At 41.0% G+C, this 22222-nt stretch overlaps 1 protein-coding gene across 1 annotated transcript in view; it reads right to left on the reverse strand.

The window, feature by feature from the left end:
• Positions 1-8003: 8003 nt before the first annotated feature.
• Positions 8004-22222, reverse strand: part of ptger3 (prostaglandin E receptor 3 (subtype EP3)) — a 33463-nt gene continuing 19244 nt past the window's right edge. Inside the window, exon 3 of the mRNA XM_060920134.1 lies at positions 8004-8437. Coding sequence (XP_060776117.1) covers positions 8406-8437 — 32 coding nt within the window. The 3' untranslated portion in view covers positions 8004-8405. The remainder of the gene's footprint in view (positions 8438-22222) is intronic.

A 22222-nucleotide genomic window follows, 5' to 3' on the forward strand; every position in this document is an offset into this window, starting at 1 on the left:
CCACCAATGTTTCCCTAATGTTATCCGATATTACATTGCGTTGACCTCTTACTACACGTCCTCCTCTAAGTTGTCCTCGTCCTCGTCCTCCTCCTCCTCTCACTCTAACTCTGCCTCGGGCTCTCCCTCCATCCATGCTTGCAAAGTTCTCCAAAAGGCTTAAACTGGGGCTTTTTTGTTGCTGACTAATTGGTGTTCAATTTTGAAGGTATGGGTTTTCAGGTGTGAACCAATGTTTAACCAATCATCCAATGTGTTTTATGTTTTGGATATATGTGTTTTCCAAATGGTATGATGAGACATCATTTTTTAACGGAGTGTCTTATGAATGAAAAAGTGTGCAGTGAACATTTGCAAGTGTGTTGTATAAGGGACAAAGTGTGTTGCTGAATTGCTACAACAGTGTGAGGCAGAACTTTTGTTTAAGGTATGGCACATTTTGTTTACAGTATAGCAACAAGAACTTCAAGTTATGCTACTTTGGTTTAAGCACTGGGCTTTAGTGTCTAAGCAACAGGCAAAAACTGTAAGCACTGGGCTTTAGTGTCTAAGCAACAGGCAAAAACTGTACTGTTCTTTGTCTTCACTGACCACCTCAACCTCCTCTCACACAACCTCCTCCTCCTCTCAGATTTCTATCCATTGGAGGGCCTCACAAACCAGTGCTCTCTGAACTGGCTTATATGTTCCCTCACATCATTAGCCAAATGTGTGATCAATTTTGAGTTGTTGTGTTCAAGTGGTGACACTTGTGTTTTAATTGTGTTTGACTTTTGTCACCTGTGCTCACCATTATGCAGCACGGGTGCATCACAATGAAAATGTGTTGGCAAGTTGTGTCTAAACAGGTGAAGAGTGCTTATGGTTTTGCCAAAAGAGTGATTGATTCAATCAGTGGGTTCAGGCAACTGAGCATTTGGTTCAGACAATAAGGTTTAGTGTTTTAGCAATTGAGAAAAACTGTAATATAACGCTGTGGACTGCTATAAGCAACCGGGGTGTTCTTCACCATCATGCCACTCTAGGGCCATATAACACCCAGCACCTTCTCACCTGTCTTGGAGGTCTTAGAGATGTGTTGTCTGCAAATGAACAGCAGGAACATGAGATGATTGAGCAGACTATTTGTTATACAACCCCAATTCCAAAGAAGTTGGGACAAAGTACAAACTGTAAATAAAAACGGAATGCAATGATGTGGAAGTTTCAAAATTGCATATTTTATTCAGAATAGAACATAGATGACATATCAAATATTTAAACTGAGAAAATGTATCATTTAAAGAGAAAAATTAGGTGATTTTAAATTTCATGACAACAACACATCTCAAAAAAGTTGGGACAAGGCCATGTTTACCACTGTGAGACATCCCCTTTTCTCTTTACAACAGTCTGTAAACGTCTGGGGACTGAGGAGACAAGTTGCTCAAGTTTAGGGATAGGAATGTTAACCCATTCTTGTCTAATGTAGGATTCTAGTTGCTCAACTGTCTTAGGTCTTTTTTGTCGTATCTTCCGTTTTATGATGCGCCAAATGTTTTCTATGGGTGAAAGATCTGGACTGCAGGCTGGCCAGTTCAGTACCCGGACCCTTCTTCTACGCAGCCATGATGCTGTAATTGATGCAGTATGTGGTTTGGCATTGTCATGTTGGAAAATGCAAGGTCTTCCCTGAAAGAGACGTCGTCTGGATGGGAGCATATGTTGCTCTAGAACCTGAATATACCTTTCAGCATTGATGGTGTCTTTCCAGATGTGTAAGCTGCCCATGCCACACGTACTAATGCAACCCCATACCATCAGAGATGCAGGCTTCTGAACTGAGCGCTGATAACAACTTGGGTCGTCCTTCTCCTCTTTAGTCCGAATGACACGGCGTCCCTGATTTCCATAAAGAACTTCAAATTTTGATTCGTCTGACCACAGAACAGTTTTCCACTTTGCCACAGTCCATTTTAAATGAGCCTTGGCCCAGAGAAGACGTCTGCGCTTCTGGATCATGTTTAGATACGGCTTCTTCTTTGAACTATAGAGTTTTAGCTGGCAACGGCGGATGGCACGGTGAATTGTGTTCACAGATAATGTTCTCTGGAAATATTCCTGAGCCCATTTTGTGATTTCCAATACAGAAGCATGCCTGTATGTGATGCAGTGCCGTCTAAGGGCCCGAAGATCACGGGCACCCAGTATGGTTTTCCAGCCTTGACCCTTACGCACAGAGATTCTTCCAGATTCTCTGAATCTTTTGATGATATTATGCACTGTAGATGATGATGATATGTTCAAACTCTTTGTAATTTTACACTGTCGAACTCCTTTCTGATATTGCTTCACTATTTGTCGGCACAGAATTAGGGGGATTGGTGATCCTCTTCCCATCTTTACTTCTGAGAGCCGCTGCCACTCCAAGATGCTCTTTTTATACCCAGTCATGTTAATGACCTATTGCCAATTGACCTAATGAGTTGCAATTTGGTCCTCCAGCTGTTCCTTTTTTGTACCTTTAACTTTTCCAGCCTCTTATTGCCCCTGTCCCAACTTTTTTGAGATGTGTTGCTGTCATGAGATTTCAAATGAGCCAATATTTGGCATGAAATTTCAAAATGTTTCACTTTCGACATTTGATATGTTGTCTATGTTCTATTGTGAATCCAATATCAGTTTGAGATTTGTAAATTATTGCATTCTGTTTTTATTTGCAATTTGTACTTTGTCCCAACTTTTTTGGAATCGGGGTTGTAATTTGGGACAATGTTAGTTTTCACCACGCTGTCCAAGTCAGAGAATGGTTCAGTATGAATCAGAATTTCATTAACCTATACTTGCCACCGTACTCTCCCTTCCTCAATGCAATAGAGGAGTTTTTCTCCACTTGGAGATGGAAGGTGTATGTGCGACAGCAGTACACCAGGCTTAATCTTCTTGAGGTCATGGAACTAGCCTGTGATGACATTGGCGAGGAGATGTCAGGGCTGGGTACGGCACACTAGGGTTTTTTCCCCCGTTGCCTGGCAAGGGCAAATATAGCGTGTGATGTGGATGAAGTGCTGTGGCCTGACCCAGCCCAAAGACAGGATGAAGCTCAATGATCAACTGTGTAAAGTCGTTTGAGGGTTTTTTTTTTACCTTTTACAGTACATTGTAGGCTGTACACTTTCTTTTGTATTTGTCTATTTCAGGATTTTTTTTTCACAGTACCTATTACTATAGTTTGAATGCAGAGTAAATGCTAAATCCACTGAGTTGTGAAATCTTTTTTTTCTTTACTTTTGGAGATGCAAAATGCGTATGCTATACTTTATTTTGACCAATAAACATTTCTCCATGAGCAACATGCCTTGACCACTGTGTTTTCAATTTTTTGGTGTAGTGTTTAATGACGGCTCAGCAGTTTTTCTATTTTGACCGATTCGTGCAAGATCTGACAACATTGTTCGGTTCTGAGGACATGTAAAACTATTTTGAGGTGATGGTATGGTTTTGCAAAAAGAATCAGAGGTTTTGTGAATGTAGTTTGAGAAGAGTTGATAAAAGGACAGGAGGATTCAAAAAATGTGCTTAAACAATTGTGAAAAACTGTAAATAACAGACGAGTACAATGTCCTATTTTTGAAAATCACAATTAAAAATTCATTGAATGCTTGAGGGTTTTTTTTCCATAACAATCTTCCATAATTCCTTATCCAGCTTGCAGAATATCTCGGAAATGCCCAATAATTATATTTGCCAAAAGCTTCTTTGCTCAAATACAAATCCAGAGAATTCCCACATGACCATTAAGCACATTAGCTTCAGGAATACAGCTGTAGGTGAGCTTTCGAAATATCCACTAATGGCTAGCGTAACCTCTTCTGTGATCACTGTGTAAAATCATTCTACTCCATCTCTAAATTCAATAGAATGTCTCTAAGTAGCTTTAAGTGGTTCTCTTTAGAAAAAAGAGTCTCAAAAGAATGCAATGAACAAATTGGCTCGGACAAAATCAATGACACTAATGTTTAAATGGGACTGTGATTAAAACTGCATAACACTTTTATCATTCGATAAAGTAAAATACAGGTGATTAAAGATTTAGCATTTCTCAGCATTTCTCAGCATTCACAGTCTCAGCATTTAAGTCTAGGCTGAAAACATATCTGTTTAGTCAAGCCTTTTGTTAATGGTGTTTATGAGGTAAAGGAGTAGATCTGGAGGGTCCTCAGACATAGAGTGTTTTGGTAAACTGGGATGTATGGATGCTGTCAGTCCCCACTCGCTTGCTCACTCGAGTTTGTTGACGGTGCAGTGGCCGGCTGCTTTATGTCCCGGGGCTCCCTCATGCCTGTGTTACCTTCTGGCTCTCTCCTTTTAGTTATGCTATCATAGTTAGTTGCCGGAGTCCCTGCTTGTACTCGGTGCAATATGTATACTGTTCCTACTTATTCAGGTGACATTGGGCATACCTAACCACCTGTGTTTTCTTTCTCTCCCCCCCCCCCCCCCCCCAAATCTGTCCCTCTGAGTTACATGTTGATCCTGGGATTGAGATGCTGGCCTCTTCTGCCCCTCGGACCTGCTTGATCCATCCTGGTGCCCTGTGTCTGGTCGGAGTTTTATCGCCCCACTCCTGTGAAGGACGGCCCCATGAGGACAGTTGAGGGTTATACCTGTTAAAACTGTTAATATTATAGTCAGGCTGTCTGTTGTTGCCCAAATGAGGATGGGTTCCCTTTTGAGTCTGGTTCCTCTCGAGGTTTCTTCCTCATGTCGTCTGAGGGAGTTTTTCCTTGCCACCGTCGCCACAGGCTTGCTCATTGGGGATAGATTAGGGATAAAATTAGCTCATGTTTTAAGTCGTTCAAATTCTGTAAAGCTGCTTTGCGACAATGTTTATTGTTAAAAGCGCTGTACAAATAAACTTGATTTGATTTGATTTGATTTAAAGATTTAAATGAGGACATAAAGGAGTTCAGGTGAACAGTTTAGTAGTATTTTTTTTTAATCTGCATTCATTCAGTTGATATCTGATGCAATAAACTGCACAAAATACCCTAAAGACCCGTCCTCTACCCCATCCTTTAATGCAACCACACCACCAGATATTAACTGGGTGGTGATTAATTCTCAGTTCAGCAGTGACACTGATGTAGTCGGGTGTGTACGAGGCACTGGTATGAGTGTATCAACTACAACAGTGTTGTTGACAATGTGTTAAACACTTTATTATGCACGCCGACCCTGGAGATTTTTCACTGGTGGACAGTTTCTCAGCCTAGAAAACAAAAACTAGCATTGTTGACTTTGAAGATATTAAACCTGCAGTACTGGATTTTACACCACAGTGCTGTTGAAATCTGCACTCTGATTGGTCAGAAGGTGTTGATTCATTTTCTAAAAAAGCAGCTTGGACAGTAACGTAGCTGCAAAATCATAGCATTGTTATATTAATGACTTATCATTTCTATAGTAACAGCTCATTCACAGGGACTTGTAAAGCGGATGCTTGACTTACGTGGATTATAAACGTGTACAATCTTTGATTTGTTTAAGAGACATTTATGTAACGTTTATGGAAGGAGTCTCCAGTGTCAGAGCTTTGTAACAGTCAGAGGTGAAGGTGTAACGTTGAGTTTTCTGACATTTTCAGGACAGAGGAGTTTACGCTTCTTTGCAGTTTCTCACTAACGTGACAAGATTTTATTTTGTCTTGCTAACTTCAAGAGAGAGGCTACTATAATATAAGTGAACAGCAACAAACTTCTTTTCTGGATATTAAATGTTGATTCAAACCTTTGGAGTTGATTCCATACACTGAAAAGTAGTCACCTTGTGCACACACACATACACAAGCAAAATTAAATAATCTCATCAACTAGTGCATATTAATTAAAATTGCCTTTATTTTAAATTTTACGAGTGGGAATTGAACAAATCAGTGCTTGAAATACAGATAAGACATATCTTCATGTGTCAGGTCTGGAGCAGATATCAATGATCATGGCTCTCCAGCCCTCTCTGTCATCAGCTAGGCGTATGAACTCTGTGTTCTTGAGGTGGTTGTTTTGTATTCTCTCAAACTGTTGGTGAATGTTATTTGCTGTCTTCCTTGGCTTTTATTACCCACAATCTTGCCACACAGTATCAATTTTTCTAAGCCATCTTTCCTAATGACATGGCTGAAGAATTTAAATTGTCGTTCTCTGTCTTGATGTGTTCTTTGGATTTGTGCCATCCAATAAGATTGATAAGACATATAGTCACAAAAGATAGCCTCAATGAAACTGTAGCTCATACCAGACACTGTTGCTGTGTGTGAGTTTGAAATCTGATCAATCCTATGGGCGGAGTAGCGATTTTTGTGAAATTGCATATGACCCCTGTGTAGCCGCATCCATGGTAGGTGGCGCAACCTGGTGAACAATTCTTGTTGGAATATGTCTTTAGAGTCTTGTGGGTGAGTTTCAGTGAAAATGTCCCAGCAGTTTACAAAGAGTAGCATTTAATGTGACAAGTCACCCAAAGATTTCAGACGTCCATAAAATCGTAAATATGACAGGTGGTGCCACCAATAGACAACTTTTATGCACACCCACTTGGGAAACATTGTATGTGAGTTTGATCAAAATCCGATCACTCCTGTAGGAGGAGTAGCGATTTTTGTAAACTGTGGACGGACGATGACAGATCGCATAATCTCATCCTACGGCCGGATGAGCTAATAAAAACTGCATGGAAACAGTAAAAAAAAATGTAAAGATCAGGACACACTACAGTTACCTTGTGTTAGTGTGTCTCATTTGGTTGACATGAGCAGTATTGATAATATTCTCGTTGTGTGAGAGATTATCTGATGTTACTAATGTTGTATCACAGTTAGTTTCGTGTATTTTAATTGCACCTAGAGATATAAAAGAGATTTTTAGTAGTATTACCTGAAAAAGATGCTGCAATTAAATATTTTTAAATATTTTGGTGAGTTAATATACTTTTAAAATAATCCAACAAATAAAATATTATTCGATTAATGAAGCTCTGTTGGTAACGAGTTCCTCATTCATGTCACTGGTCCCATAGAGACAATCAGCTTGGTTTTGGTTTTGTCTCTGCCCCTGTTCTGTCATTAGCCTGTTACCTGATTATACCCTGCTGTTTCTTTGTTTCATTGCGTAATCTTATGGTGTGTTTCGGTTTGTTAATTCCAAGCCATAATTTCTGATATTTTTTTTTCAGAGTTTTCTGAGTTCTGTGTCTTATACAACTGCTTGGTTTGGATTTAGATCCTCGTTAATCCTGTGTAACTCTTGTTTGCTTGTACTTGGACGCATTTCACCCAAGCTATGTTCTATGACAATGTTTCTTAGTCAATAAAACACAAACCATGTTTGTGCACTAGATGGGATTAATATCACATTACATTACATTACAGGCATTTAGCAGACACTTTTATCCAGAGTGATGTACTTCTAGATAAGAAAGTGCCAAATGTACAAGTGACAGAATAACACTCAGTATAATATTCTGTTGAAGTAACATCAATCAGCAAACAGTCAAGGAAAACAATTCAACCATATAAATGAGCTGGCCAAGTACAACTACTGTAAATAGAGGAAATTGAAACCCCAAGGGCTAACACTGAGTCATCATGATCAGGTTAGATAGTGCACAGCTTGGGCTGGTCAAGACTGCTAGGTGATTACACAGTGGGCAGGGAAGCAGGGGAGAGGTGCAGCCTGAAGAGGTGAGTCTTCAGTCAGCGCTTGAAGATGGTCAGGGAGTCAGCAATTCTGACCTCAATGAGAAGGTCATTCCACCAACAGGGAACCAGGACAGACAGCAGTCTTGAGCGGAGAGGAGGCGGGGCCAGGTGAGCAGTAACAGCAGAGCATAGGGATCTGGCTGGCATGTAGGGTCAGATCAGTCTCTGGGGGTATGTTGGACCTGATCCCTTGACTGCCTGGTAAGCTAGCACCAACATCTTAACTTTGATACGAGCTGCGACAGGGAGCCAGTGAAAGGCAGCGAACCAAGGGGTAGAATGGGAGGAATGAGGGAAGTTGTAGACCAGGTGTGCTGTAGCATTCTGGATGAGCTGCAGAGTTCTGATGGCAGATGTTGGGAGGTTGGTGAGGAGAGAGTTGCAGTAGTCCAAGCAGAAGAGGACCAGCACTTGGACCAGGAACTGAGTAGAGTAGGTGGTGAGGAAGGGATGGATACTTGCATAATCTGCATGTCCAGGTCACTGTAGTAATGCTCACCAAAGAGGAGAGTCTGTCATCAAACATGACCCCTAGGTTCTTCACGCTGGGTGAAGGTGACCTAGGGAGACGGCGAAGTCCACGGGTGGACAGGAGGAAGCGGGAATGCAGATCACCTCCATCTTGCCTGGGTTGAGCTTCAGGTGATGGTTGTCCATCCAGCTCTGGATGTCATGCAGGCAAGTAGAGATGCGAGCAGAGACCTGTGTGTCAGAAGGAGGAAAAGAGAGAAACAATTGAGTGTCATCAGCATAGCAATGGTAGGATAGACCAAGAGCAAAGATAATCGGGCCATTCAGTTTAATAAAGTACTCATCTCATCTCATCTCATTATCTCTAGCCGCTTTATCCTTCTACAGGGTCGCAGGCAAGCTGGAGCCTATCCCAGCTGACTACGGGTGAAAGGCGGGGTACACCCTGGACAAGTCGCCAGGTCATCACAGGGCTGACACATAGACACAGACAACCATTCACACTCACATTCACACCTACGGTCAATTTAGAGTCATCAGTTAACCTAATCTGCATGTCTTTGGACTGTGGGGGAAACCGGAGCACCCGGAGGAAACCCACGCAGACACGGGGAGAACATGCAAACTCCGCACAGAAAGGCCCTCGCCGGCCCCGGGGCTCGAACCCAGACCTTCTTGCTGTGAGGTGACAGCGCTAACCACTACACCACCGTGCCGCCCTTAATAAAGTACTAAAGTACAAAACAAATTTAAATGCATCACATGTCATATTTCACAGTCTGCAGTTTTTATTTTCTGGGTAAAAGCAGCACATACACAACTGAAAGCTTAACAACAGTCATTAAATATTAATTGAAATGAAATGATACTAATTAATTATTAAACAGGCAGCTCATAAATCTATGGCTGTGTAAAAAGATTTATGTTCTCACATAAATATTAAATACAGCCATGTTTCTCTGTATGAACACAGCACAAAATCAGATACATCAGAAGCAACAGGAAAAGCTGAGAATGCTGCTTTAAAACTTATGACTCTGGTACATTCACCACAGTTATTTAAGAAAGTTTTTATTTATTTAATTTGGTTTTACAACCCACATTTCCCGTTAAAACATTATTCACACCTGACTGAGAACATACTTTTTCTTAAATGATTGTAAACAAGGGTGGCATGGTGGTGTAGTGGTTAGCACTGTCGCCTCACAGCAAGAAGGTCCGGGTTCGAGCCCTGTGGCCGGCGAGGGCCTTTCTGTGCGGAGTTTGCATGTTCTCCCCGTGTCCGCATGGGTTTCCTCCGGGTGCTCCGGTTTCCCCTACAGTCCAAAGACATGCAGGTTAGGTTAACTGGTGACTCTAAATTGACCGTAGGTGTGAATGTGAGTGTGAATGGTTGTCTGTGTCTATGTGTCAGCCCTGTGATGACCTGGCGACTTGTCCAGGGTGAACCCCGCCTTTCGCCCGTAGTCAGCTGGGATAGGCTCCAGCTTGCCTGCGACCCTGTAGAACAGGATAAAGCAGCTAGAGATGATGAGATGAGATTGTAAACAATTTGAACAAAGATAAGCAACAAAACTGTTGTATATGCTCAGTGCAAAAATTTGTACACCCTTATTTCACAATGAGGTTCCTTTAACTTATATGATTTAATGTGTTAGTTAACATTAACAACATACAACGGTAATAATGCCTCTGTCCCAACTTGTTTTGAGTGTGTTGCAGGCATCGAATTCTAACTTCCTTTATATTTACAAAATACAATTAAGTTAGTAAAACTATCAAAAATATTTTCTTTGTACTTTTGTCAGTTGAATAAAGGTTCATATGAATTAACATATCACAGAGTTTTTGTTTTTATTGCATTTTGGAAATTATCCCAACTTTTCTGGAAAGGGGGTTAGTACACACACACACAGACACACACACACACACACACACACACACACACACACACACACACACACACACAGTGTCTTGCAAAAGTATTCACCCCCTTTGTGTTTGTCCTGTTTTGTCGCATTACAAGCTGGAATTAAAATGGATTTTTGGAGGGTTAGCACCATTTGATTTACACAGCATGCCTACAACTTTAAAGGGGAAAAGTGTTGTTTTATTGTGACACAAACAATAATTAAGATGAAAAAACAGAAATCTGGAGTGTGCATAGGTATTCACCCCCTTTCATATGAAACCCCTAAATAAGAGCTGGTCCAACCAATTCACTTCATAAGTCACATAATTAGTTGATTAAGATCCACCTGTGTGCAATCAAAGTGTCATATGATCTGTCACATGATGCCTGTATAAATCAACCTGTTCTGGAAGGACCCTGACTCTGCAACACTACTAAGTCAAGTCAAGTTTGTTTGTATAGCACTTTTAACAATAAACATTGTCACAAAGCAGCTTTACAGAATTTGAACAACTTAAAATATGAGCTAATTTTATCCCTACTCTATCCCCAATGAGCACACCCGTGGCGACGGTGGCAAGGAAAAACTCCCTCAGACGACATGAGGAAGAAACCTTGAGAGGAACCAGACTCAAACGGGAACCCATCCTCATTTGGGCAACAACAGACAACATGACTATAACATTAACAGTCCTAACATAAAGTCAGCTTCATTGATGCTATAAACCCCCCACCGATGGAAACCCGAGCGCAAAACCGTTCACGTCAACCGCAGTCCCAAAGTCAGCAAGTCAACTGCAGCCCTAAAGTCAGCAAGTCAACTGTAGTCCTAAAGTCAGCAAGTCAACTGCAGTCCCCAGCCACAAAAGCACCACTGCAAGAGTCCAGAGCGTCCTCCAGGCGTGACCCCCAACTGTCCACATGTGGCCGCCCTCCACAGGAGCGATGCAATGAGACTCCAACCAGACACAGGGCACCAGGATGGATCAGACAGGTCCGAGGAGCAGAAGAGGTCAGCATCTCGATCCCAGGACCGACATGTAACTCAGAGGGACAGATTTGGGGGGAGAGAGAGAGAGAAAAAAAACACAGGTTGTTAGGTATGCCCAATGTCACCTGAATAAGTAGGAACAGTATACATATTGCACCGAGTACAAGCAGGGACTCCGGCAACTAACTATGACAGCATAACTAAAAGGGGAGAGCCAGAAGGTAACACAGGCATGAGGGAGCCCCGGGACATAAAGCAGCAGCCACTACACCATCAACAAACTCGAGAGAGCAAGCGAGTGGGGACTGACAGCATCCATAAATCCCAGTTTACCAAAACACTCTGTCTGAGGATCCTCCAGATCTACACCTTTACCTCATAAACACCATTAACACAAGGCTTGACTAAACAGATATGTTTTCAGCCTAGACTTTAACGCTGAGACTGTGTCTGATTCCCGAACATTACTTGGAAGGCTGTTCCATAACTGTGGGGCTTTGTAAGAAAAGGCTCTGCCCCCTGATCTAGCCTTCACTATACGAGGTACCAGCAGATAGCCTGCACCTTTTGATCTAAGTAGGCGTGACAGGTCATAGAGGACCAGAAGTCCGCTCAGGTACTGTGGTGCGAGACCATTCAGTGCTTTAAAGGTCAATAGTAGTATTTTATGATCAATACGAAATTTGATTGGGAGCCAATGCAGTGTGGATAAGACGGGGTGATGTGGTCATATTTTCTAGTTCTAGTAAGGACTCTTGCTGCTGCATTTTGAACAAACTGGAGCTTGTTTATGCACTTATTGGAACATCCAGACAGTAAGGCATTACAATAATCCAATCTGGAGGTAACAAAAGCATGAACTAGTTTTTCCGCGTCATGTATTGACATTACATTTCTTATCTTAGCAATATTTCTGAGATGAAAGAAAGCTATCCAGGTAATGTTATCAATGTGAGTTTTGAATGAAAGACTGGGGTCAATAATCACTCCGAGGTCTTTGCCTGCTGCACATGAAGAAACAGAAAGGCCATCCAGAGTTACTATGTAATCAGAAAACTTCTAACTGCATGTGGTCCAAGTACAAGTACTTCAGTCTTGTTAGAGTTAAGCAGAAGGAAATTAAGCAAACAACATGAAAACCAAGGAGCCTCCAAACAGGTCAGAGACAAAGTTGTGGAGAAGTATAGATCAGGGTTGGGTTCTAAAAAATATCCCAAACTTTGAATATCCCAGGGAGCACCATTAAATCCATTATAGCAAAATGGAAAGAATATGGCACCACTACAAACCTGACAAGAGAAGGCCCCGCCCACCAAAACTCACAGACCAGGCAAGGAGGGCATTAATCAGAGATGCAGCAAAGGCACCAAAGAAAACACTGAAGGAGCTGCAAAGATGCACAGCAGATATGGGAGTATCTGTCCATAGGACTACTTTAAACCGTACACTCCACAGAGTGGGGCTTTATGGAAGAGTGGCCAGAAAAAAGTCATTGCTTAAGAAAACACGTTTGGAGTTTGCCCAACAGCATGTAGCAGACTCCTCAAACACATGGAAGAAGATTCTCTGGTCAGATGAAATGAAAATTGATCTTTTTGGCCATCATGGGAAGTGCCATGTGTGGTGTAAACCCAACACCCTGAGAACAACATTCCTACAGTGAAGCATGGTGGTGGCAGCATCATGCTGTGGGGATGTTTTTCATTTGCAGAGGCAGGAAAGCTGGTCAGGACTGAAGGAAAGATGGATGGCACTAAATACAGGGCAATTCTGGAGGAAAATCTGTTTGAGTCGGCCAGAGGTTTGAGACAGGGACGAAGGTTCACGGTCTAGCAGGACAATGACCCAAAACATACTGCTAAAGCTACACTGGAGTGGTTTAAAGGGAAATATTTAAATGTCTTGGAATGGACTAATCAAAGTCCAGACCTCAATCCAATTGAGAATCTGTGGCATAACTTGAAGATTGCTGTACACCAACGCAACCCATTTAACTTGAAGGAGTTGGAACAGTTTTGTCTTAAGGAATGGGCAAAAATCCCAGTGGCCAGATGTGCTAAGCTAATAGACACATACCCCAAGAGACTTGCAGCTGTAATTGCAGCAAAAGGTGGCTCTATGCACACTCCAGAGTTCTGTTTTTTTCCCATCTTAATTATTGTTTGTGTCCCAATAAAACAACAATTTTCCCCTTTAAAGTTGTAGGCATGTTGTGTAAATTAAACGGTGCTAACCCTCTAAAAATCCATTTTAATTCCAGCTTGTAATGCGACAAAACAGGACAAACACCAAGGGGGATGAATACTTTCACAAGATGCTGTATATATATATATTCCCCCAAGCTGTCACTTACAGCATTTTCACACAAATTACACAAACATACTGTACACAAATTGTCTGTAAAACTTATGTATTTCCCCCCATATGTATTTGTATTTGAACTTATTTCCTTTTTAATATAGATTTTTTCCAGATTATCACATATTACCAAATATTATGTGTTACATCATCACAAATTGTATGTTTTTTAATGTAACAATTTGAAAAAATACTAGTAATTTTACTTAGTTTGTAGTCATTATGTATTATGCATTATGTCTAGTCACTATGGGGCAGCCTTGGGCCCAAAGGGTCACCGGTCCAATTCCCGGGACCGACAGGAAAAACGTGAGGGGAGTTGAGTGAATGAACAGCACTTTCCCCTCCATCCGTATCATAGCTGATGTGCCCTTGAGCAAAGCACCGAACCCCCAACTGCTCCCCGGGCGCTGTGGTATCGCTGCCCACTGCTCTGTGTGTGTGTGTGTGTGTGTGTGTGTGTGTGTGTGTGTGCTCATTGCTCACTTGTGTGTGTTCACTGCTTCAGATGGGTTAAATGCAGAGGATGAATTTCACTGTGCTTGACTGTACATATGACAAATAAAGGCTTCTTTTATCCCATGTTTATTTACAGATATTTCATGTCCTCTAAAAAGTTTCCACCACATTTTCACAAATTATATTTAAATTCTTTTTTAAACTTTATGTACACATGTATTTTCATGTTGTTTTTTCAAGGCACCATACAGTCACGAGTTATATGATTGTTTTTTTTTAAACTGTGACAACTTGTGAAAAGTGCCATTTTATCTACATGCATTTTCACATAATTCTTTTTTCCATGTTATCACACATTCCCAAATATTATGCTACATATATATATATTTTTTATAAATTTTATAAATTGTCATTGTTTTTTATATGACAAAAAAAAAGTTCTTTATATTTTCACATTTAAGATGATGTGGAATATTTTCCATGTGTATTTTCACATATTTCATGTTTTCTTTTTGTCCAAGTTCAGTATGTGTTGTATATTTACAAATTAATTTCCTTTCAATGCAACAAATAAAATAAGTACATACTGTATATAAGTTTCACTTGTGAAATGATGTGTTACATTTTTCAAATATATTGTCACACATGGGGCGGCACGGTGGTGTAGTGGTTAGCGCTGTCGCCTCACAGCAAGAAGGTCCTGGGTTCGAGCCCTGGGGCCGGCGAGGGCCTTTCTGTGTGGAGTTTGCATGTTCTCCCCGTGTCCGCGTGGGTTTCCTCCGGGTGCTCCGGTTTCCCCCACAGTCCAAAGACATGCAGGTTAGGTTAACTGGTGACTCTAAATTGACCGTAGGTGTGAATGTGAGTGTGAATGGTTGTCTGTGTCTATGTGTCAGCCCTGTGATGACCTGGCGACTTGTCCAGGGTGAACCCCGCCTTTCGCCCGTAGTCAGCTGGGATAGGCTCCAGCTTGCCTGCGACCCTGTAGAACAGGATAAAGCGGCTAGAGATAATGAGATGAGATGAGATGAGATGAGATTGTCACACATTTTATTTCTGTCCTAAGTTTTATGTATTCAGCAATTACATGTAAATTTCTTTAATATGACAATTTGAGAGAAGAGAGAAAGAAACAAATGAACAAACAATCAAACAAACAAACACAAAAAAAATGTTACAAAAACCTTTACATTGCACATGGTACTTTTTCACATTTAATTTTTTTGTCACATACAAATTATAGGTGATGTGTAATTGTTTTTTAATGTACAAAAAATGAAAATCACATTTTTTGTGATGGAAAGAGAAATACATCAACATGATAACTGTCATGACTGTATTTTAGTGATGTGATTTTTAACTTGGCTGCAGCTTTAACAGGCATACTTCAGACTGGATTTGCTTGTTGTTGTTGTTGTTGTTGTTGTTGCCATTTATATCAACCTTTTCTTCCAGCAGAAAATTTCGAAACTCTGATGCATCGCAGGCCTGATAGAAATTCTTAAAGTGCATATTACAGGTAAATTCAGGAGCAAGATCAATGTAATTCTCCTATTTTATATTAAACTTTGGTCAAATATCTGTCACATTTTGCATTTTGTGCAATTTTTTTTACCTTGCGCAATACCAGAAAAATTCACTTGAAATCAAGCCATTTGAGGTGAATTGGTCCGCCTCTGAAAAAACTTGGCATTTAGATTTCCCGGCAAACATTGATTTTCGGGCGGCACGGTGGTGTAGTGGTTAGCGCTGTCACCTCACAGCAAGAAGGTCCTGGGTTCGAGCCCCGGGGCCGGCGAGGGCCTTTCTGTGCGGAGTTTGCATGTTCTCCCCGTGTCCGCGTGGGTTTCCTCCGGGTGCTCCGGTTTCCCCCACAGTCCAAAAACATGCAGGTTAGGTTAACTGGTGACTCTAAATTGACCGTAGGTGTGAATGTGAGTGTGAATGGTTGTCTGTGTCTATGCATCGGCCCTGTGATGACCTGGCGACTTGTCCAGGGTGTACCCCGCCTTTCACCCGTAGTCAGCTGGGATTGGCTCCAGCTTGCCTGCGATCCTGTAGAACAGGATAAAGCGGCTAGAGATAATGAGATGAGACAATGATTTTTGTGACGTTGCGTGCGGGATACCTCCCTCTGAATCCTACGTCAGCGCTGGTTTGTTTATGAGAAAATGACCTGGTGGTTTTCTGCAAATTTCTTCAACGTTATCACGTAATTATTAAAACGGTTAACAGATGTATCATAGGAGGGTGTAGCAACACCAATCTTGATGGGAGTAGTACTCATCGTTTTCCAAAAGACCGGACAATGAGAGAGAAATGGGAGCGCTTGGTGTACACAGGCTGTGCACTGAAACCGTGCAAAGCTCGCGCAGCCTGCTGGCGCTTCCGCAGGTGACGTCACGAATCTGACTCCAGACTCCCTTGGGATTTTTCCAGACGTGTTTTGTTATTTTATTTTTTTCTGCTGTAGACAGATGGCCTTGTGCAAAATTACCCTTCTGGATGAGTGTGTAAAGAGACATACTTTCATATAAAAGAAAACAAAATTGGTCCAGAATACGCACTTTAAATACATGATTCATTCATGTACACACTTACTGTGTACACAAAACACTGAAGAATTATATATATATATATATATATATATATATATATATATATATATATATATTTCTAGTTACATCTCAAATGAACAAAAAGTATAATAACGTAATCCTCCAGTTTTTTAATAATAGCTAAAAGAACAGTATGAGCAGAAAAGATTCAGCACAGGACCACATTTTGCTTTAGTTCTGAGTGTGTGATGGCTTCAGTACTTCAGCAAATCAGAAATAACCAACTACACAAAGACCTGACAGGAAATTAATAATAATAAAATTAATAAATATCCAGCTGAAGCTCTGGGTTCTTCGATTTGATTCATGAATCATGAATCATTAAAGACCACGCGAAAGCCATCCTGCTGACAAGCATGAAAAAAATCCAAAACACTCTCAGAGACTCCGATTTTGGTTATTTTAATGAGAAAAAAATAAAAATGTGGACTAGTTTAGCTCATATTTTGCTATTCTGGACACATACATTCTGTGATGAATAAAATCACTTAGCATGGATAAGATATACCTAGCAACTAAAATGCATTTCAAGTAGTTGAATTTGTACCGAAGAGTTTAAAAAAAAATGAAAACAAAACTAGATAGAACTCAACGCCAACGGCGTCGATGGGGATGCCTCCGCCCGGTAGACTACACGCCTTATTAAGTTGTGATTTGGGGATGGACATTTGACCTCACAGTAATCTTGACCTGGTGAAATTACTTGTATTCGCCTTGGAGATATTGTGTTCACAAGGTTTTTGAACAGACATTTGACCTCACAGTGACCTTGACCTTAGACCTTTTGATCTCAAAATCTAATCAGTTTATCTTTGTCCCCAAATGCGCAAATGGTGAAAGTTTGGTGAAATTCCTTTCATCTGCCTTGGAGATATCGTGTTCACAAGGTTTTCGGACAGACATTTGACCTCACAGTGACCTTGACCTTAGACCTTTTGATCTCAAAATCTAATCAGTTCATGTTTGTCCCAAAGCGCACAAATGGTGAAAGTTTGGTGAAATTCCTTTCATTAGCCTTTGAGATATCGCGTTCACAAGGTTTCGGGACGGACGGACGGACGCATGCACGCACGCACGGACAGACGGACAACCCGAAAACATAATGCCTCCTGCGCCTTACGGTGGCGGAGGCATAAAAACAAAAAACAACAAAGTCGTCTTATTAGCGTGTGGTGTAAAATATCCCATCCTGTGTATTTCTGGGACGGCACTAAGTAAAACGACATTCTAATATTCCTGTAAAAATTACTTTACTGATACTCTGTTGTGTTTTTTGAGAAAAGTTAAGAAAATGTAACCTAGTTTTTATTATTTGGAGTTATGTGAGAAATGAGAACTTTTATTCTGATGTGAATGCTTGATTAGCCAAGCCTAAAACATAGTATTAGCATCGCTAATGAGATTCTGTTCCGTTTCGACCTCAAAATCTACATGGTGTGTGTGTGGTTTTGATGAAAAAAGAGCATAAATAACAATAACACCTGTTTATACGAAATTAAACATTTTATTTTCCTGTTTTATTAGCTCATGTTAGCTATCAGGGTTACCTTATGAGCTAGCTTCACTTTTGGATTACATCATATAACATAAAGCTAATGTTAATTAGCAAACTTAGATTGATTCTCCTGTTAGCTAATGTACAGTAGTTTTGAGACTCGCTGATCGATTTCTGACTTTGTGTGTGCGTGTATTTTTAAAGGTGCGAATAACTTCACTGTGCAGCTGATTTACGTCTCGCCCTCTGTGAAAACAGACACTTCACATTTATTGGCTCGTGTATTTGCCTTCTTGCTGCTGGGAACAGATAACATATCTGTGGCCTATCTGAGTTTCATGAAGGACTGTTTGTGAGCGAGCGAGACAAGAAAAAAAAAACACTTTACTATTACAGTGAATGAGCCGCGGTGCAGCAGGGTTTAGCCAAATCATTAAACTTTTAACTAGTGCAAAAGAACATATTCAGTCCTTAAACATTTTAATATCGACCACACTAATTATAATATTAAATTCTCCGAATTCACTTTGTACCCAGTGATAGAGAGAAATACAGTTGAGTGCAAAAGTATTCACCCTCTACAGCAAGTGTACCTCTATTTTACAATTGATCCAGAAATTAAGACGTTAAACATTTTGGATGTATTAATAGAGAACAACAACATGAAATGAATTCAAGGAAAGAAGTAAATGTTTTGCCGTGAGAGGATCCAGACACTGTTCAGATATTGGTATTGGTAGGTAAAGAATTACAGAATTGTTTGCATTATATTTAGTTTGATCTGCTATTTCGGGCGGCACGGTGGTGTAGTGGTTATCGCTGTCGCCTCACAGCAAGAAGGTCCGGGTTCGAGCCCCGTGGCCAGCAAGGGCCTTTCTGTGTGGAGTTTGCATGTTCTCCCCGTGGGTTTCCTCCGGGTGCTCCGGTTTCCCCCACAGTCCAAAGACATGCAGGTTAGGTTAACTGGTGACTCTAAATTGACCGTAGGTGTGAATGTGAGTGTGAATGGTTGTCTGTGTCTATGTGTCAGCCCTGTGATGAGCTGGCGACTTGTCCAGGGTGTACCCCGCCTTTCGCCCGTAGTCAGCTGGGATAGGCTCCAGCTTGCCTGCAACCCTGTAGAAGGATAAAGTGGCTAGAGATAATGAGATGAGATGAGATCTGCTATTTTAATTTCTTTGCTATTAACAGTTTACGGTGGCACGGTGGTGTAGTAGTTATCACTGTCGCCTCACAGCAAGAAGGTCCGGGTTCGAGCCCCGTGGCCGGCGAGGGCCTTTCTGTGCGGAATTTGCATGTTCTCCCCGTGTCCGTGTGGGTTTTCTCCGGGATAGGCTCCAGCTTGCCTGCGACCCTGTAGAACAGGATAAAGCGGCTACAGATAATGAGATGAGATTAACATTTTACATGAATATTACAACAAACCCCATTTCCAGAAAAGTTGGAATATTTTCCAAAATGCAATAAAAACAAAAATCTGTGATTTGTTAATTCACATGACTGAAAAGTTGAAAAGTCCAAGACTGAAAAGTTTATAGCATGTTCAAATAACACCATTTTGGAAGAATCCACAATAATCAGGTTAACTGGTATCATGATTGGGTATAAAAGGAGCAGCACCAAAGGCTCAGGCTTTGCAAGCAAGGATGAGGTGTGGCTCACTGCTTTGTGCCAAAATTCATGAGTGAATTGCTCGTCAATTCAAAAAGAGCATTTCTCAATGCAGGGTCTTTTAGGTCTTTCAGAATCTACAGGACATAATATTGTGAAAAGATTGAGGGAATTCAGAGATGTCTCGGTGTGTAAAGGGCAAGATTAGAAACCACTGCTGAATGTTTGTGACCTTCAAGCCCTCAGGTGGCACTGCCTGAGAAACCGTCATGCCAATGTGACAAATATAGCCACATGGGCTTGGGAGGACTTCGGAAAACTGTTGTCACTTAACACAATCCGCCGCTGCATCCAGAACTGCAACCTGAAACTGTATTAGATAAGAAGGAAGCCATTCATTAATTCTATGCAGAAATGCAGCCAATTTCTCTGGGCCTCAACTCATCCCAGATGGACTGAAAGATGGTGGAAACATGTGCTGTGGTCAGATGAGTCCACATTTCAGCTTGTTTTTGGGAAAACCAAATGTTGAGTTCTTAGTGCCAAAGGTGAACACGACCATCCAGTTTGTTATCAGAGAAAGGTGTAAAACCCAGCATCTGTGATGGTATGGGGGGCATCAGAGCCCACGGCATGGGTGAGATGGATGTGTGTGAAGATACCATTAATATATTGGGATTTTAGGGAGACATATGTTCCCATCAAGGTAACGTCTCTTCCCAAAAAGTCCATGCTTACTTGAGCAGGACAATGCCAAGCCTTGTTCTGCACGGGCTACAACAGCGTGGCTTTGTAGACAGAGTGCATGCGCTTGACTGGCCTGCTGCCAGTCCAGATCTGTCTCCTATTGAGAATGCATGGTGCATCATGAAGAGGAGAATCAGACAACGGTGACCATGGACTGTTGAGCAGCTGAAGTCTTGTATCAAACAAAAATGGACAAAAATTCCAATTGCAAAACTGCAACAATTCGTATCCTCAGATCCCATATGATTAAAAAGTGTTATTAAAGGAAGGGTGATGTAATACAATGGTAATAATGCCTCTGTCCCAACTTTTTTTGAGTGTGTTGCAGACATCAAATTCTAACTTCATTTATATTTACAAAATACAATTAAGTTGGTCAGTAAAACTGTTGAAAATCTTTTCTTTGTACTTTGGTCGGTTAAATAAAGGTTCGTGTAAATTAACAAATCACAGATTTTTGTTTTTATTGCATTTTGGAAAATATCCCAAATTTTCTGGAAATGGGGTCAGTATCGTGCCAACTTATTGTCTTTGCCACTAGATTTGTCAGCTTTTTTGGTTCAAAACTGTTTACCAATCACAGTTGTTCCCAATGACCAAAGACTGTTCACAATTATTTCCAACAACCAATCACTGATCACCACTGTTACCAACAACCAATCACTGATCACTATTGTTCCCAACAACCAAGCACTGATCACCATTCCTCCCATCGACCAATCACTGATCACTACTGTTCCCATTTTTTCCAACAACCAATCACTGACCATCATTAATCCCATCAACCAATCACTGATCACCATTGTTCCCAATTACCAATCACGGATCACCACTGTTCCCATCGACCAATCACTGATCACCATTGTTCATCTGACCTTCTTTATTCTTGGTTTTAAATTCTCCTCCTGGTGATTTTACAGTAATAAAAGCTAACTATTCCATCCATAACTGTTTTCTTCACATTGAGTTCTTGAATGAACATCACCACTGCTTCATTTAGTCTGCATTCTTGATCAAATTTTTAAACATCATATTTATCCACTTCTTTTTTTAATATATAAGAAATCAAACATAATTTATTATGTTCAATTCTGATAAAACTTTATTCTGTCCTATGGACCATCAGATAATCTTCCTTCTTCAGGTAACATGCATTACTATGCAAATAATCATGATGAATCAATGAATATGCAAATCCTGTGATTTCTTGTAATTTTTTAAGCATGCGTTAACGACTTGCTCTTGAAAAACATTGTAACACTGGCAACAATGAATAAGCGTCTGTGAAGCCTGGTTTAAAAAAAAAAAAAGCTTTGTCCTGAACATGCACAAACCTTTGCACTCGACCTTATGCTAGCAAAAACAGTGATTAGTCTAAAATTTGATTTGTAATACCGGAATCATGTTCAAGTTGAGCTGAGCTGCAAGTCGTATACATGAAATCAAAATGTTCCCTTTGGTAGATTTAAACCAGAACATCTCATCTCATCTCATCTCATTATCTGTAGCCGCTTTATCCTGTTCTACAGGGTCGCAGGCAAGCTGGAGCCTATCCCAGCTGACTACAGGCGAAAAGCGGGGTACACCCTGGACAAGTCGCCAGGTCATCACAGGGCTGACACATAGACACAGACAACCATTCACACTCACATTCACACCTACGCTCAATTTAGAGTCACCAGTTAACCTAACCTGCATGTCTTTGGACTGTGGGGGAAACCGGAGCACCCGGAGGAAACCCACGCGGACACGGGGAGAACATGCAAACTCCACACAGAAAGGCCCTCGCTGGCCACGGGGCTCGAACCCGGACCTTCTTGCTGTG

The sequence above is a fragment of the Neoarius graeffei genome, chromosome 4 (genome assembly GCF_027579695.1).
Source record: "Neoarius graeffei isolate fNeoGra1 chromosome 4, fNeoGra1.pri, whole genome shotgun sequence".
Taxonomy (NCBI): domain Eukaryota; kingdom Metazoa; phylum Chordata; class Actinopteri; order Siluriformes; family Ariidae; genus Neoarius; species Neoarius graeffei.